Source organism: Artemia sp. Qi Xiang Cuo, chromosome 20 (assembly GCF_049724085.1).
Source record: "Artemia sp. Qi Xiang Cuo chromosome 20, ASM4972408v1, whole genome shotgun sequence".
Lineage (NCBI taxonomy): Eukaryota > Metazoa > Arthropoda > Branchiopoda > Anostraca > Artemiidae > Artemia > Artemia sp. Qi Xiang Cuo.
In genome coordinates this window covers 52,301,438-52,318,937 of record NC_142813.1, presented here as the reverse complement: position 1 = coordinate 52,318,937, position 17,500 = coordinate 52,301,438, and the positions used below count along the sequence as shown (strand labels likewise).

At 36.7% G+C, this 17,500-nt stretch overlaps 1 protein-coding gene across 1 annotated transcript in view; it reads right to left on the bottom strand.

Moving 5' to 3' along the window:
• Positions 1-15,798: 15,798 nt before the first annotated feature.
• Positions 15,799-17,500, bottom strand: part of Deaf1 (deformed epidermal autoregulatory factor 1) — a 68,343-nt gene continuing 66,641 nt past the window's right edge. Inside the window, exon 3 of the mRNA XM_089106145.1 lies at positions 15,799-15,988. Within this exon, the coding sequence (XP_088962271.1) occupies positions 15,799-15,988 (190 nt within the window). The remainder of the gene's footprint in view (positions 15,989-17,500) is intronic.

Below are 17,500 nucleotides of genomic sequence, written 5' to 3'. Positions count from 1 at the left end.
ACACACACAAAAACTTACACACAAACGCAAAAACTTACACGCACACACAAAAACTGCTCCTTTGTCTTATGGATTTACCCCTCAAATTTTTAAATTAGAAAAAGAGGGATTCGTTCTATTATTAAAGACAATCGTTCAAACTCGTTCATCTAACCTCCAAAACAATAGGTTAGGTTAGGAATAAATAAATATTAATAAATAAATAGAAACATTTCTACATGTTTAAGTTAGGTTAGGTTAACTTATCATGAGTGCTCATGATAAGTTAACCTAACCTTTTCCGGCGAGTATGGTTAGGTTAGGTTTAGCTAAATTAAGTTAGGTTAGGTTAAGTTAGGTTAGGTTAGCCCACGTACGCTTCACTTAGGTTAGCTTAGGTTAGGTGAGAGACAGGCAAAAAGTTAGGTGTATGATTAGGTTAGGTTAGATTAAGTTAGGTTAGGTTAAGTTAGGTTAGGCTAGGTTAGCCTACGTACGCGCGCATACGTAGGCTAACCTAGCCTAACCTAACTTAACCTAACCTAACTTAATCTAACCTAACCTAACCTAATCCTACACCTAACTTTTTTGTGTTTAAGTTTGTGTGTGTGTGTGTGTAAGTTTTGGCGTGTGTGTGTGTGTAAGTTTTCGTGTTCATGTGTAAGTTTTGTGTGTGTAAGTTTTGGCGTGTGTGTGTATGTTTTAGTTTGTGTGTGTTTAATTTTTGTTTGTTTGTTTGTGTCAGTTTTTTTGCGTGTGTGTGTGTTTTTTTGTGTTCATGTGTAAGTTTTTGTGTGTGTGTGTGTGTGTATGTTTTTGTTGTGTGTGTAAGTTTTGGCGTGTGTGTGTGAGTTTTCGTGTGTTTGTGTGTGTAAGTTTTGTGTGTGTGTGTGTGTGTGTTAAGTTTTTGTGTGCATGTAAGTTTTTGTGTGCATGTAAGTTTTCGTGTGCATGTGTAAGTTTTTGTGTGTGTGTGTGTGTGTGTGTAGTTTTTGTGTGTGTAAGTTTTGGCGTGTGTGTGTGTAAGTTTTCGTGTGTGTGTGTGTAGTGTGTGTGTGTGTGTGTGTGTGTAAGTTTTTGTGCGTGTGTGTGTGAAGTTTTTGTGTTCGTGTGTAAGTTTTTGTGTGTGTGTGTGTGTGTGTGTGTGTGTAAGTTTTGTGTGTGTGTGTAAGTTTTGTGTGTGTGTGTGTGAGTTTGTCGTGTGTGTGTGTGTGTAAGTTTGTGTGTGTGTGTGTGTGTATGTTTGTGTGATCATGTTAGTTTTTGTGTGGTTTTTAGTTTTGGTGTGGATGTGTATGTTTTTGTGTGTGTGTGTGTGTGTATGTTTTTGTGTGTGTGTGTGTGTAAGTGTTGGCGTGTGTGTGTAAGTTTTGGCGTGTGTGTGTAAGTTTTCATGTGTGTGTGTGTGTGTATGTTTTTGTGTGTGTGTGTAAGTTTTTGTGCGTGTGTGTAAGTTTTTGTGTGTGTGTAAGTTTTGTGTGTGTGTGTAAGTGTTTTGTGTGTGTGTAAGTTTTTGCGTGTGGGTCTAAGTTTTTGTGTGTGTGTGTGTGTGTAAGTTTTTGTGTGTGCGTAAGTTTTTGTGTGCATGTGTAAGTTTTTGTGTGCATGTGTGTGAGTTTCTTGTGTGTGTGTGTAAGTTTGTGTGTGTGTGTGTTTGTTTGTGTGTGTGTGTGTGTAGGTTTGTTTGTATGTGTGTGTGTGTGTTTTTTAGTGTGTTTTTGTTTGTGTTTGTGTGTTTGTGTTTGTGTGTTTTTGTTTTTGTTTGTGTGTGCCTTTTTGTGTTTTTTTGTTTGTGTGTGTGTGTGTTTGTGTGTGAGTTTTCTTGTGTTTGTGTGTGTTTTTTTGTGTCTGTGTATGTGTGTGTGTGTGTGTGTGTGTGTAAGTTTTGTGTGTGTATGTAAGTTTTTGTGTGTGTGTGTGTGTGTGTGTTGTGTGTGTGTGTGTGTAAGTTTGGCGTGTGTGTGTGTGTAAGTTTTCGTGTGCGTGTGTAAGTTTTTGTGTGTGTAAGTTTTGGCGTGTGTGTGTAAGTTTTCGTGTGTGTTTTTGTAATTTTTGTGTGTGTGTGTGTGTGCAAGTTTTTGTGCTTGTGTGTGTGTTTTTTTTTGTGTTCATGTGTAAGTTTTTGTGTGTTTGTGTGTGTGTGTGTGTTTGTGTGTGTGTAAGTTTTGGAGTGTGTGTGTGATTTTTATTGTGTGTGTGTGTGTATTTTTTGTGTGTGTGTGTGTGTGTGTGTAAGTTTTTGTGTGCATGTAAGTTTTTGTGTGCATGTAAGTTTTCGTGTGCATGTGTAAGTTTTTGTGTGTGGGTGTTTGTGTGTAAGTTTTTGTGTGTGTAAGTTTTGGCGTGTGTGTGTGAGTTTTCGTGTATGTGTGTGTAAGTTTTGTGTGTGTGTGTGTGTGTGTGTAAGTTTTTGTGCGTGTGTGTGTGAGTTTTTTGTGTTCATGTGTAAGTTTGTGTGTGTGTGTGTGTGTGTGTGTGTGTGAGTTTTTGTGTGTGTGTAAGTTTTGGCGTGTGTGTGTGAGTTTTCGTGTGTGTGTGTGTGTAAGTTTTCGTGTGTTTGTGTGTGTGTAAGTTTTTGTGTGCATGTAAGTTTTTGTGTGCATGTAAGTTTTTGTGTGCATGTGTAAGTTTTCGTGTGCATGTGTTAGTTTTTGTGTGTGTGTGTGTGTAAGTTTTGGCATGTGTGTGTAAGTTTTGGGGTGTGTGTGTAAGTTTTGGCGTGTATGTGTAAGTTTTCGTGTGTGTATGTAAGTTTTTGTGTGTGTGTGTAATTTTTTTAGCGTGTGTGTTTGTTTTTGTGTGTGTAAGTTTTTGTTTACATTTATGTTTTTTGGTGTGGGTGTAAGTTTTTGTGTGTTTGTTGGTCAGTTTTTGTTTGTCTAATATTTTTTGTGTTGATTTCATTTTTTTTTGTGTATGTTTAAGTTTGTGTGTGTGTGTGTGTGTGTAAGTTTTTGTGTGTGCAAGTTTTGTGTGTGTGTGTGTATAAGTTTTTGTGTGTGTGTGTGTGTGTGTGTTTGTTTCTGTGTGTGTTAGTTTGTGCGCGTGTTTGTATTTTTTCGTGTGTTTGTTTTTTTGTTTTTTGTTTGTGTGGGTGTGTGTGTAATTTTTTGTGCATGTGTGTGTGAGTTTTTTTTTGTGTTCATTTGTTAGTTTTTTTGTGTGTGTGTGTGTGTGTAAGTTTTTGTGTGTGTTTGAGTTTTCATTTGTGTGTGTGTGTTTTCGTGTGGTTGTGTGTGTCATTTTTGTGTGTTTTTTTGTTTTATTTTGTTTGTTCTTTTTTTGTTTTGTGTTCATTTTTTTTTTTTTTTTTTTTTTTTTTTTTTTTTGTGTGTGTGTGTGTTTGTAAGTTTTTGTGTGTGTGTGTGTAAGTTTTGGCGTGTGTTTGTTAGTTTTCGTGTGTGTGTGTGTAAGTTTTCCTGTGTGTGTGTAAGTTTTTGTGTGTGTGTGTGTAAGTTTTTGTGTGTGTGTAAGTTTATGTGTGCATGTGTGGGGACCGGGAGAGGACCTTTGGGGCCCAGGGAGGGCGTTTGGGGATCCGGGGCCCCTGAGGAGTGGGTGGTCTTTTGGGAGCCCCGTGGACCTTTGGCGACTAGTGGTGGACCTTTGGGGTCCCGGGGGACCCTTGTGGGTCGGTTGGCCCTTTGGGAGCCTGGGGGACCTTTGAGGACCAGTGGAGGGCCTTTGGGGGTCTGAGGAGGGCGTTTGGGGGATAACGTTTCGAAATTTTTACTTTTTAGTTTACTTTTTGCGGCACATCCCTGCGGCGCATTCCTGCGGCGCATCCCTGCGGCGCCTCCCTGCGGCACATCCCCAGCAGCGCTTCCCCCGACCCACGGCGCATCCCCTGTGGCGCATCCTCCTGCGGTGCTTTCCTGGCCCGCGGCGCTTCTCGGTCCCGGGGGACCTGTGAGGACTGGGGGAGGGACTTTGGGGTTCGGGGGGCCCTTTGGGGGTCCGGGGGCCCTTTGCGGACCAGGGGAGGGCCTTTGAGGGTCTGAAGAGAGCGTTCGGGGTCCGGGGGACCTTTGGGGATCGGGGGGGCCCTTGCGGCCCAGGGGAGGGCCTTTGAGGGTCTGAGGCGGGCGTGGGGGGGGCGGGGGCTCTTTGGGAGCTTGGGGGACCTTTGAGGACCGAGCGCGTCCTTGGGGGTTGGGGGGGTGGGGATCAGAACCCTTTGGGGTTGGGTAGAGGACCTCACGACACTGTTCAAATGAAAATTGTGTATTATAATGACTACAGAGTTTGACCCTCAAATTCTTTCCTAAAATCTTCTTTTAAAATATCTCTATCTGTTTCGCCGAAATAATCCCATAAAATGGCTAAGGCGGTTTCGTCCAAATAATCCCTAAACGTAATTTCAGCGTGTTCCTTTTGTTTTTGGCATCTTTGCGCTATCGCATTTCAAATTAATAAGAAATCTGATTCCCGCTCTAAAACAATTCATCGCTAAGATGTTTCTTGGAGAATTGTTTCCATGGCAACGTTTATTAATATCCTTTGGAGTTCGACCAAAAGAGTTGTTTCCGAGGCAAAGACATTAATGACTTGGATCTATTCCTGGAGAAATGTTGACAGTACCTGTCAGACATTATTAAACATTGCCTGGAAACAATTTGATTAATGACTGACAGCACAGGTGTTCCAAATTCCCAATCGCTTTAATTAACCACGTGTTCTCCCTAGGGAGGCTATGCCCATATTTGGTGTGCTGTTCGGAGTTCTATGCCCATATTTGGTGTGGGGTTCGGAGTCTATGCCCATATTTGGTGTGGGGTTAGGAGTTCTATGCCCATATTTGGTGTGGGGTTTAGAGTTCTATGCCCATATTTGGTGTGGGGTTCGGAGTCAATAAGGCCCTTCTACTATTAATTTAGAGAAAGCTGTGTACCTAGAAGTAGATTACGAAGCCTATATAAGGACAATAGTGTACGAAGCATGGCATTTTTGTTATTACACGTGGAAGCGAAAAAAAGTCAGAAGGAAAATTATGATGTGATAAATCGTGTGGAAAGAGAATGGAAAAGGATAAGGATTATGAAGTGCAAGAAAATTGAGGACGTGTTTGGTCTAAAGTAGAAGGGAATAGTTTTTGTCTTGGTGGGTAAGGATGTGTTGTTAAAAAAAAAATAAAAAAAAATAAAAGAAGAGTTGAGAAAAAATTACACGGTTTAAAGGTTTAATTTTTTATATTTCTATATTTTTCTTTCTTCATTTTGAGGTAAGCATTTAGTTAAAAGATGAGAAAAGGGAGTTTTTAATTTTGGTATATAAAAAAGAATGGAATATATATTTATGGTAAAGTTTTAGAATTTAAGTTAAATATTTCCAACTTTTAATGAAGTGGTTGATTTTAGAGTTTGATCAGAATTTTTAGATTATAATAGTTAGCTTCAAGATTTTTTCAGTACTTTTAAGCTTTATATATTAGGTAAGATTTAAGTATAATTGAATATTTAGAATGTATGGGGCTTATGATCGAATATAATTATATAATTTTAGGGAATAATTAAATTATATGATAATTTATATATATATTATATATATATATATATATATATATATATATATATATATATATATATATATATATATATATATATATATATATATATATATATATATATATATATATATATATATATATATATATATATATATATATATATATATATATATATATATATATATATATATATATATATATATATATATATATATATATATATATATATATATATATGTATACTACTACTACTACTAACAACTCACCACAGCAACAAGCCGCCTTAGGCCAACACAGCTACGCATGCTCCTCCTCCACCCCAATATATTCAAAGCCTCCCTTTTTACACCCACCCACGAAGTTCCCATTCCCTTTAAATCTTTCTTCATGACGTCCTCCCACCCCTGACGGGGACGACCTGCTTTCCGTTCAGCCCTAGATGGTTGGCTGAAAAGAACAATCTTCGGCAATCTGTCATCCTTCATCCGCACAACATGCCCTAACCCCCTCAACCTTTCTTTCATTATAGACCTAGAGAGCGGTATTGAACCACATTTTTCGTATAGCCTATTGTTTGAAATACGGTCAGCCAGCCGGGTACCCAGAACAATCCTTAAGCAATTTCTCTGGAAAACATCTAGCAAATCTTCACCCGCTTTTCGGAGCGTCCATGCTTTAGCCTTAGTGACTTAGTCTTCCTAACATTAATTTTCAAACCAATACTAGCACCTTGAACTCGCAAAACCTCTAAAACTTCATTCATTTTGCTCACACTTTCATCTAGGATGCTTAAATCATCAGCATAATCTAAGTCCAGGAGACGTTTTCCTCCCCATTTGATTCCGTGATCTCCCATTGCCTTCCCTGTGCTCCTTAATACAAAGTCCATCAAAACAATCCATATAAAAGGGGATAGAACACAGCCCTGCTTAACTCCTGATTTAATACAAAACCAGCTGCTAACCTCATTTCCTAACTTAACCGCAGCAGTGTTATTCTCGTACATAGCACTAATCACTTTAATGTATTTGTCTGGTATACCATACAAGGATAAAACCTTTGCTAAAGCTCTTCTATCAACAGAATCGAACGCTTGCTCATAATCTATAAAACTGAGGACCAAAGGTGTTTGAAAACTCAGGCACTTCTCAATTATTAGCCTAAGAGTGAAAATTTGGTCGACACATCCTCTATCTTTTCTAAAACCGCGCTGTTCTTCTCTTAAAACTTTGTCTACGGCATCTTTCAGTCTAAAAAGTATCATATTACTAAGTAATTTGCTACCTAAAGAGACCAGACTAATGCCTCAATAATTGCTACACTCATCTTATCACCCTTCTTATAAAGTGGCTTAATTAAGGTTTTCCTAAAATCGTTAGGCATTTCCTTTTTTTCAAAAATCATATTCATAATCTTCAATAACTTATTTCTAACCTCAGAGCTACCATATTTAAGAAACTCATTTACCACCCTATCAGCACCTGGAGCCTTATTATTTTTTAATCCTTTTAGTACTGTTGCTAATTCCTCCTCAAAAACAAATCTTCCTTCACATCCAAGGCATCACAAACTTTTTCATTTTCCTCTATATTTTTTCCTGCAACTCTATCTCGGTTAAGCACGTTCTCAAAATGTTCGGCCCATCTCGCCTTAGCCTTTTCCTTATTGCTAATTGCCACCCATTCCTAATTTTAACTGGGACAAGTCCGGATTGACTACTCCCTCTCAATTTGATAACGTGCCAGTACAATATTTTACTATTATGCCGTCTAGCTGCATCTTCTAGATCCTCGGCAATTTTATCCATGGCCTCCACTTCACACCTCCTTAGTTTATATATCAATGCTTTCTCCACTTTCTTTACATTCCTTTTGTTTTCATATGATCTTTCACTCATATAATTTTTGTACAAGTCCTTTCTCCTTTTTATTAAACATAAGGCTCTTTCACTAATATTTTTAGCTGCAGTTCTAGCTTTCTTCCCTAATAGACGTTCAGCAACTTCACAAATTGTTTTCCTAAAATTATTCAATCCATCTTCCACATTATCAAATTTTAATCTCTTAAGTTTAGTATTCAACTGTTCCTGGAAAGTTTCTCTCAAATTCTCATCCTGGAGTCTACTAACATCATAAATTCCCGGGAGGTAATTACCCTTCCGATATTTTAGCTTTAAATTAACCCTTGACAGTACTAGATGATGATCTTTACTTTTAACATCAATAATAGCACTCCTATAAACCCTAGTATCTGGTATTGATCCTGCCAATCTTCGATTTACTATAACGTAATCAATAAGATTTGCTGTTTTCCTATCACGTGAATACCATGTTAACTTATGGGCCATTTTATGACCAAACACTGTATTGGTTATAACTGGATTGTTATACCTACAAAATTACAAAAGTCTGTATCCATTGCTGTTTTCTTTTCCTACATAAAATTTAACTAGGCTGGGATACCATCTATTCCTACTTCTACCAACCTGGACGTTAAAATATGCCAGTAATAACATCATATTTCCGCCTGGGACCTTGTCTATTTGCTCCTCTAACTGTAATTAAAATTCATCTTAGTCACTAGTATCTCAGTCAGTCGGTTCTACAGAGGCGTATACTACTATAACTGATACCCTGAACTTTCTAGTCATACAATGAGCCATTAGTACTCTATTATTAATACCTTCTCAGCCTAAACAAGACTTAGGAGCTCACTTATTCATCATGAGCCCTACTCCCTGTCTATGTACCCCATCCTTCCTGCCTGAGTAAAAACAAATTCTATATCACCTAATTTCATGCTTCCTACCCCTGGCATATGATTTTCTGATACTCCTAATAAATCCAGTTCGGGTCGTCTGAATTCGTCAGTCAAAATGTCGATACGATAGCCATTTTTTAATTTCGTAACATTCCAAGTTACAATTTTCATGTTCTTTAAATCATTGAAATTACTTTCGCCTCAGGAAAAGCAATGATCCCGGATACCAGTGCAGGACGGGGATCACAAATCTTCTCAAGTCTACACCGAAGTGCTTAAGCCGGCTTAGAACTGGACAGCATGAAGTCCCTGGGACCTCCATGAATGGAGACTTTATGCAATCCTGGGCCCATCTTGGTCACAACATGGTTTTCAGCACTTGGCGATGCTCTATCTATCAACAAGAGTCGAAATCCTGCACAGACAATCTCAAGCCTATTACCTCCGACTCATTATATATTCATGCCTACAAATATTATGCTACTACGGGGAGGCACCCCGTAATAGATAAATTAGCTAGGAAGAGGTTTTTCAGCCCAACGACGTATATATATATATATATATATATATATATATATATATATATATATATATATATATATATATATATATATATATATATATATATATATAAATATATATATATATATATATATATATATATATATATATATATATATATATATATATATATATATATATATATATATATATATATATATATATATATATATATATATATATATATATATATATATATATATATATATATATATATATATATATATACACCAAATAATATGTTTATATATGGGATTTTGTACGATTTAAAAAACAATTATGTAGATTAGATTTGAAGTCCTTAAGACCTAGCTTATAGAGTTTAGATTTGAAGTCTTAGTTTTGAAGAGTTAGATTTGAATTAATGGAATTTATTTTATATATTGAGGGGGATACGATTCACCGGGATTGTGAAATAGTTGATTTTCAGAAAATTTATTTGAGGACTGTTGTAGCTACCCAATACCGCAAGGTCCAGTGAAAGCAGAATATGGTGAAATACGATGTATTAAAAAAAAAAAAAAATTGGCGTTATGTTTTTATTCATTTATTGATGTGAATGTAGTGAAAAGTGTTTTAAAGTGTTTTAAGAAAAGTGAAAGTATTTTAGAGTTCAAAAATGTATATGTATTGTAAATTTGTATTTTAATACTATATGTTATAGGCGTAATGAATGTGAGCAGTCCCTTGCCACCGTGGGTAGCAAGAATGTGAATTTTGAAATTGTTGTATCGTAAATTAATGGATGGAGAATCGTATGAATGGGGAAATTGATTTTAAAAAAAAATTTTAGGAAAAAGGTAGATAAAATGTATTAGGAGAGAAAAAATTAGGTATATGAAGAAAATTAAACGAAGAAAAACAAGGTTTTTTCTAACTGAAAGTAACGAGCGACATCAAAACGAACAGAAATTATTCCGTATATGAAAGGGGATGTCCCCTCCTCACCGCCTCGTTCTTTACGGTAAAGTGTTTTATTGTTTTAAAAAATACAGTTGTGATACAGAGTCAAACTTTAGCGTAAAGAGCGAGGCGTTGAGGAGGGGACAGCCCCTTTCATATATGGAATAATTTCTGTTCGTTTTAAGTATTAATTTTTCAGTTGAAAAAAAAACAAGTTTTTTTTATTTAATTTCTGAACGTTTTTGAATTAATGCAGCTTTGATTTTGGCTCACCGTACAAGAAACAATTAAAACGAATTTTGTAGATTAATTCTACTTTTTTTGGCTAAATGGCTGTCTAAAAATTTTGTTCTGACGTAACTTACGAATTAACTTAGGTAACGAACTTCTATATTCGTATGTTTTTATTGCGTATATTAGGGAGTTCGCCCCCTAGTCAATACCTCGCCCTTTTCGCTAAAATTCAAATTTTGTTTGAATCACAAACCTCTGAATCACAAAGGCCGGTTACTTAGAATAGAATACATTAGAATTAGAATTAGAATACATCCAACAGAAATTTTGAGATGACCATTTTATTCAAAATATTCTAAATATCATATAATAAGAGCTTCAGGGCTGAAATAAACCCTTAGTGCCTGGGGCTAAGGGTTGTAAATTATGTTAATGTGAATGAGGTACAGAGGAAACTAGCTCTTTTGAAAGTACTAAAAAAACTTTAGCTTAAAGGGCGAGGTATTGACTAGGGGGCGAATGCCCTGATATACGTAATAATTTCTTTTCATTTTAAGATTTAATATTAGTCCTTACTTTTAGTTGAAAAAACTTGTTTTTTTGTTTAATTTCTGATGGTTTTTTAGATAATGCTGGGAAATCCGGCACCCCTTTCATAGAAATGTCCCTTCTCCCAAGGAAAAATCCTCCATGGAAAGATCCTCCCCCGTAACCTTCTCCTCCGACCCCCCACCAGAAAAAATCCCTCCTGAAAACGTCTGTATACTTCCTATTAACCAATACTATATGAAAACAATGGGCAAAATTAATAACTTACAGCCCATCTCCCAGAACTGTGGGGGATTAAGTCATCCTCAAAGACATATCTATTAGATTTTCGACTATGTTGAACAAAATGGCTATCTCGAAATTTTGATTGAGTGACTTCGAGAAAAAAATGAGCGTGGGAGGGGGCCAAGTTGCCCTCTGATTTTTTTGGTCACTTAAAAAGGGCACTACAACTTTTAATTTTCGTTCGAATGCTTCCTCTCACGATATTCTAGGACTACTGAATCGATACGATCACCCCTAGAAAAAAAAACAACAAAAACAAATAAACACGCATCCGTTATCTTTCTTTTGGCAAAAAATACAAAATTCCACATTTTTGCAGATAGGAGCTTGAAACTTCTGTAGTAGGGTTCTCTGTTGAATCTCATGGTGTGATTTTCGTTAAAGTTCTATGACTTTTAGGCGTTGTTTCCCCCTTTTTTCAAAAATAAGGTAGATTTTCTCAGGCGCGTAACTTTTGATGAGTAAGACTAAACTTAATTAAACTCATATATTTGAGTAGTGTTTAATTTAGTTTTCTACCTCCTCAAGTTGATATGAAAAATAGGACTTAATACCATTCCCACAAAAATCTATCAATGCTCTTTGACATCCTGGATACACGTACACTCATTTGATTTAGTTAAATTTTAAAAGCAGAAGCAGCCATAGTAGTAAGTTTCCCTGAAAGTTTCAACTTAATACCCTCAGTCCTTCTTGAAATATTGCTGAGATGTCTTATTGACAACAGTGCCTTTTGTTTTAAAGCAAAACTTAGTTTTAAGAATAATGGGCAACAGTAATCGTAGTAGTAGTATGAATAGTATACACATAGTACCTTCTGGCCAGTTCAAATTCTGCCACAACTTACCCTGTAAGGTCTAACTTAATAGTATGAGCTGTTCTTGAGATATTGCTGTGTCATTCTTTTGACAATCTACGTGCATCTTCATAGTTCGTTTTGATTTAGTGCAATATCGTCCAAAATATTCCTTGAAAACTTCACCTTAATATCTTTAGCAGGTGTAATAGCAATAGTTGTAGTAACATTAGCAGCAGTATGCATACATCACCTTTGGTTTTCTTCAACATTTCCTTGAATACACGATGAAAGTTTCAACTTTCTCCAGAAAGTTCTGGAGAACCTGTATGGGCAGATGGATGCAAATATTGGATGCAAATATTGGAAGCATTATGGAAGCATTAGGATGCAAATAATGTCTTTTGGTTAGGTCAACGTTCTTCATAACAAGGCCTGTCAGTTTTAACTTCACACACCAAACTGTTCCAGAGATATTACTGATACGCACTTTTCACAACCTGCATACAGACGGTGTCTTGTGACTCAGTTAACCTTCCCCCTCAATATTCCTTCAAAAGTTGACCTTCATAGTTATAGATATTCAGTTCACCCCTCCTCCTCAATATTCCCTGAAAAGTTCACCTTCACACCCTTAGGCGTAGTTGTGATAGTGGTCATAGTAGTAATATTTGTGGTACTAGTAGTACTATTAATAGTAATAGCGCTAGTAGTAGCAGTAGTGTTAACATATTGCCTTTTAATCAGTTTAACATCTATCTCATCAAGTCCTGGAAGTTTCAATCTAATAAAATTAGTCATTGCAATGACATTGCCAATATGTCTTTGAGATAAACTGAATATTCATGTACTTCCTAAAATTTTCATCTTAATGCTCTTAGCCTTAAAAGTAGTTGCAATAGAAGTAGTAGTTGTAGGCTTTCAAATGTTTCTCTTTTACTTTTATTTTTCATTAACAGTCTTGCCAACTTTTATCTCTTAGTAGTACTAACAATAATATCTGTGTCATCTATACATGCTTGTAATGGGAAATCGATAACATAGAAAGTTACAGAGCCTCTTACCATCAGTGATAAGCTAAATCTCATTATAAAAAGGCCTTAATGAACAAATGCAATAGTGTACATTTTACGTAGTACCACTGTTCTATTTACTTGTACCTGTAGGCTAATTGAAAATAAAGAAAATATAAAAATAGAGAGCCTCTTACCACTTATGGTAAGTTAAATCTCAGCATGAATGCGACTTAATGAAGAGATGCTGTAATGGTGTGCATTTGAACAGCATTTGTACCATTTACATGTGTCTGTAATGGAAGATCACTAATACAGAAAAACAGTGAGCCTTTTACCGCTTGTAGTGAGCTAAACCTCATTATGAATGGGACTTAATGAAGACATTTAATAATGCACATTTTATATATTACCTGTTCCAGTTACATGGACCCTCAATGGAAGATCGGTAACACTGAAAGTCGGAGAGCCTCTTACCATCATTGGTAAGCTAAACATTACTATTAAAGGAAACACTTGCTTAATTTGCATTTTCCTGTAATTGAAGATCGATAACATAAAAAAAAATAGAGATTCTCTTACCGTTTTAGGTAAGCTAAATATTATTATGAATGTAAAGGAATACATATAAACGAAAGGTAAAGAATACGGCTTTGGACTTTACACTCCCTGCCAGTGGTGTTGATCTCTGGTTCATGGCCCTTCAGCCAGGAGGTGAAATGGAGGATGGGGAGCCAGCCATCCTGTGCTTTTGCACACCATCCCTGTTTACCTTCATCAGATTTCTCCAGGTACCCATAAGAGCTGGGTCGACTTTGGCTAAGCTTACAGGGTCACGTCACTCAGCCCCGTCCCAAACCAAATAACTGGCCGCACCAGGAATCGAACCCTCGCCCTTCGGACGAAGGATTCCAAATCCAAATTAAATCACCTGTGACACCAGGATTCGAACCACTGTCCTCAAAGACAAAGGATTCCAAATCCAAATTAAATCACCAGTGACACCAGGATTCGAACCACTGTCTTCAAAGACAAAGGATTCCAAATCGAAATTAAATCACCAGTGACACCAGGATTCGAACCACTGTCCTCAAAGACAAAGGGTTTCAAGTCTAGCGTGCTAACCGCTCGTCTAGTGTGCATAAAACATGTAATTATGTTCTGTAATTATGTTTATGCTCTTCCATTTACATTTACCTGTAACCCAGAAGTGTTACCAAGAAAAAATAGAGACCCTCTTACCGTTAGTGGTTGAATCGCTATCAGTGTAGACTTCAGTGATCCTTTTAAAACTGTCACTGTAACAGAAAAAGCAAACATAAATAATTAAAAAAAGCTTTAGAAATTATTTGATGTTACATATTTTATAATGCAAGAATAAAAAATGGTGAATTGCTGTTTTTGTCCTCCTAGGTAGTAAAGATATTTTTAGGAAAATTATTATCAATTTCCGTGACACATACAATACCATGATTTTTAACGTGGAAGATATTTGAATTTGAACATTAGTTTTCAAAACTACTATACATAGGAACATAAGCAGCGAGCCTCTTGTCCCATGATCACTTCCCGTACAATCACGGGATTTATCGATTCATCATTTTTTTTTTTATATATTTTGTTGTATTTTTTAAATTCCAGGGTGGGGAGATTTTTTTTCAATTTCTTCAATGAAAATAAATAGCCTTTTATATGCCTCATGGTCTTCTGCTCGATGAAGAATGTCTGAGAGGCGGTGAGGTGCAAAGTTGTCCTTTCACCTCTTTGGGGCAAGAACCATGAATTTGGACTACGAACATGGTTTTTGGGAAGACGAGACTGACTCGTCCGTTCGACAACAGAGTCACTGAAGTTTCTGGAGCTTGACCTTGGTGTTAATCTTTTGTTAGATTTCAAGGCGCTCCAAGGTTTCAGCATTTGAGATTCTATCAAGTTTGGTGATTCCAGTGATTCCGCGAAGACATTTAGTTTCAAAAACTGCGAGTCGACGCTGGTCATCCACCTTCAGAGTCCAAGGCCCAAATAAGTAAATTGTGATGGGGTGAAGCAAATATTACGAAGATATCGAAAAGTCGTGTCTTAAGTTGAAGGGGAAAGCTCCTTGCTACAAGCTCCTTGCTGCAAGAGGGCCTTGGAAAGATCCTTGCTGCATAAGGGCCTTGAAGCAGGAACTCGCAAGGGCAAGACGCTTTTTTAATTCCTTTGAGTATTTTCTGTCGCTGGTGATCAGATTGTAAGGGTAGGGATACTCATTGACCCATAGAACTCTTTTTACGTTAAATCGGAGGTCTGATTTTATTGTATCCTGCGGTTTTAGCAATCAGCACATAGTCGCTGTTTTGGATTTATTTATGGTCGTTCCGAATGAGATAGCTGCTTTGAGGACGTCGTTATCTACAGCTTGTAGGTCGTCAGGAGTTTTTGATATAAGGTCGATATTGTGGGTTTAGGCTAGCTTATCTTTCGGATAATCTATATGCCCTCCCTATGTGTGCGCCATAAGTTATTCCCGCCAGGGAAATAACTGCTGTAAAAAAGAGATTAAAAGGCTCTGGGGGCAGGAGGCATCCTTGAAGGACTCCTGCGGAGGTCTGGAAGCTGTCATTGAAACCTTTACTATTTATGACACGACTTCTAAATCTAAAAGATATATCTTTGACAAGGTCGACTATGTTCCGCAGGATTCCATAATAAAGGCGGATTTTCCACTGGCAATTTCGCCAGAGGTATTTTAGAAGACCACAAGGCCTTTCCATGACGTAAAAATAACAGTTCAATAGAGATCAATTATTTTATTTGACAGTGAAACAAACCAAAATCTCCGGATATATTGTTCTGCTGAAGACGGCTGGTGTATGTGTGACCGTAACATCCAATATATTTGTTTCTTTCACTGTAAAATAAAAGGATTGAACTGTTATTTGTACTTCAATTTCTCCAGATAATGTCAAATGCTTCTTTGAAATCAATGAAGAGTTGGCTCGTATTGCCGCTGAATTCCAAATATTTTTTTAAAAACAAATAAATTGTGAAAATTTGTTCAACTATCAATCTCCTAGGGTGGAAGCTGGCTTGGTATTCTTGGATGACAAAGGACGACACAGCTCTGATCCGCTGGAGCATAGTACTAGTGAGGATTTTGGCAGTCTTGCTTATGAAGCTGATTGGGTGGTAACTGTTGTGCATCACCTTTGAACCCTTATTGTGGCTTTTTAACAATTGTGACTTTGCACCATGAAGTCAAAAATGTCCTTCTTGCCAAGCACCGGATATGATCTTGTGCAACACTGGACTTCCAGCAATCCTGCTTGGATTTTGTCTGGTCCAGGGGTTTTAGTTGTTTTCAGCGTTCTGGTGGCGTCTACCACCTCAGAACAAAGGGGAGGAGGCCTGGTTCTGAGGCTGTAACATTAAACAGGTCAAGCTCGTCTGGGTCTGGAAGGATATCATGATTAATCTTTTCTTTTAAATGCATCATCTATCCCTAACGGATGTCGTCTGTACTTTATATCTGGGTGCCGTTTTCATCTGGCAATGTGCAAGAACTGAGATATTTTTTGCTTGCTAGCTCTCGAACTCGCTTACACATAAAGTGGGGTAATTTATTATACTGGTCAATTATGATAATTTTATTGTGAAAATGGTCATTCAACAACTTTTACCAGGACTACCATAAATCTTCTAGAAAGCGTTTAAAGGTTAGCTAAAAAGTGTTTACCTGGTTTTCTTTATTAATCAAAAACTTTATTTTAAATCTTAAACCTAATCTCTGAGTCCGTATTAGTCTCATTTTTAATGCTTAAAATTTCCATAAAAAGCTAAAATTCTCATATTCACAGTTGTCCCTCTTCCCAAATCAAATGCGTCGATATTGCCCTGGTGGTAACCCTGCCGGCCTTAGAGTGTTATATTTAGCAAGGATAGGGCACGGCTGGGAGATAGAGGAAATAGACTATAATTCACCTCTTAATGTATAAACAAACAGTGATTGCAACAGGAAGGCGGGTAGAGATGAGCCCCCTATATTCCATCCCCCTAGACTTTGAAAAGAACGTTTTTTGTCATGTTTTCATTATACCTACTTTTTCTACTATTTCCATTGAATTGAAAAAAATTGAAAAGAGTGACATACCCACAACAAAATTTTACACATTTAAACACCCCCACTACATTTTACACGATACATTTTGACACGCCCCATAAATTTTCGTAAATTTTCACCCCTCCCCATCAATCTTGGCTAAAGCAGTATTTGTTTTTCTGTATGTTATACGGCTAACCTAGATTGAATTTATGTATGTTGGTTTTGTGACAAAAGATATCGCTTAGAGTTTAGGAAGCTTTATCTTGAAAACTTACTTATTCTTCACGTAATTAAGTCTATAAATATCATTGGAATACTCTTTGACTTTACTTTATTAATGGGTGACACCTTTAATTAAATTGTTCTAACTCAAAATGAACCCACAGATTTTGTCTTTTTGACGAAACAGATCATGTTACGGAAATACATATGTTACTAGCGTATACATATGTTACTATGTTACATATGTTACATATAGAACATATGTTACATATGTTACTAGTAAGCCTCTAAAGAGAAAATAAAATTCGATTACAGCTTCTTCTGGGATAAAAAGAGTTATTTTAGAAATATTAAGAAGCTCGAGAGACTTGAGTTCCAACACAAAAATAAAAACTTCCTTATTCTTCAAGTAATTTATCTTGTAAATATTGTCGGGTACCTCTGTGGCTTACTATATTCATGAGTGATCACACCTATTGTTTACTGTCCAAGAAATAGTAAACATCATTGTATATTTAAGAGATATATCCCTGAGATTCGAAAATAAAAATAACAACTTTGGTTCCGCTTTGGCCCTGTAGATTCTTGAAAATCCTGGACATTTCGTT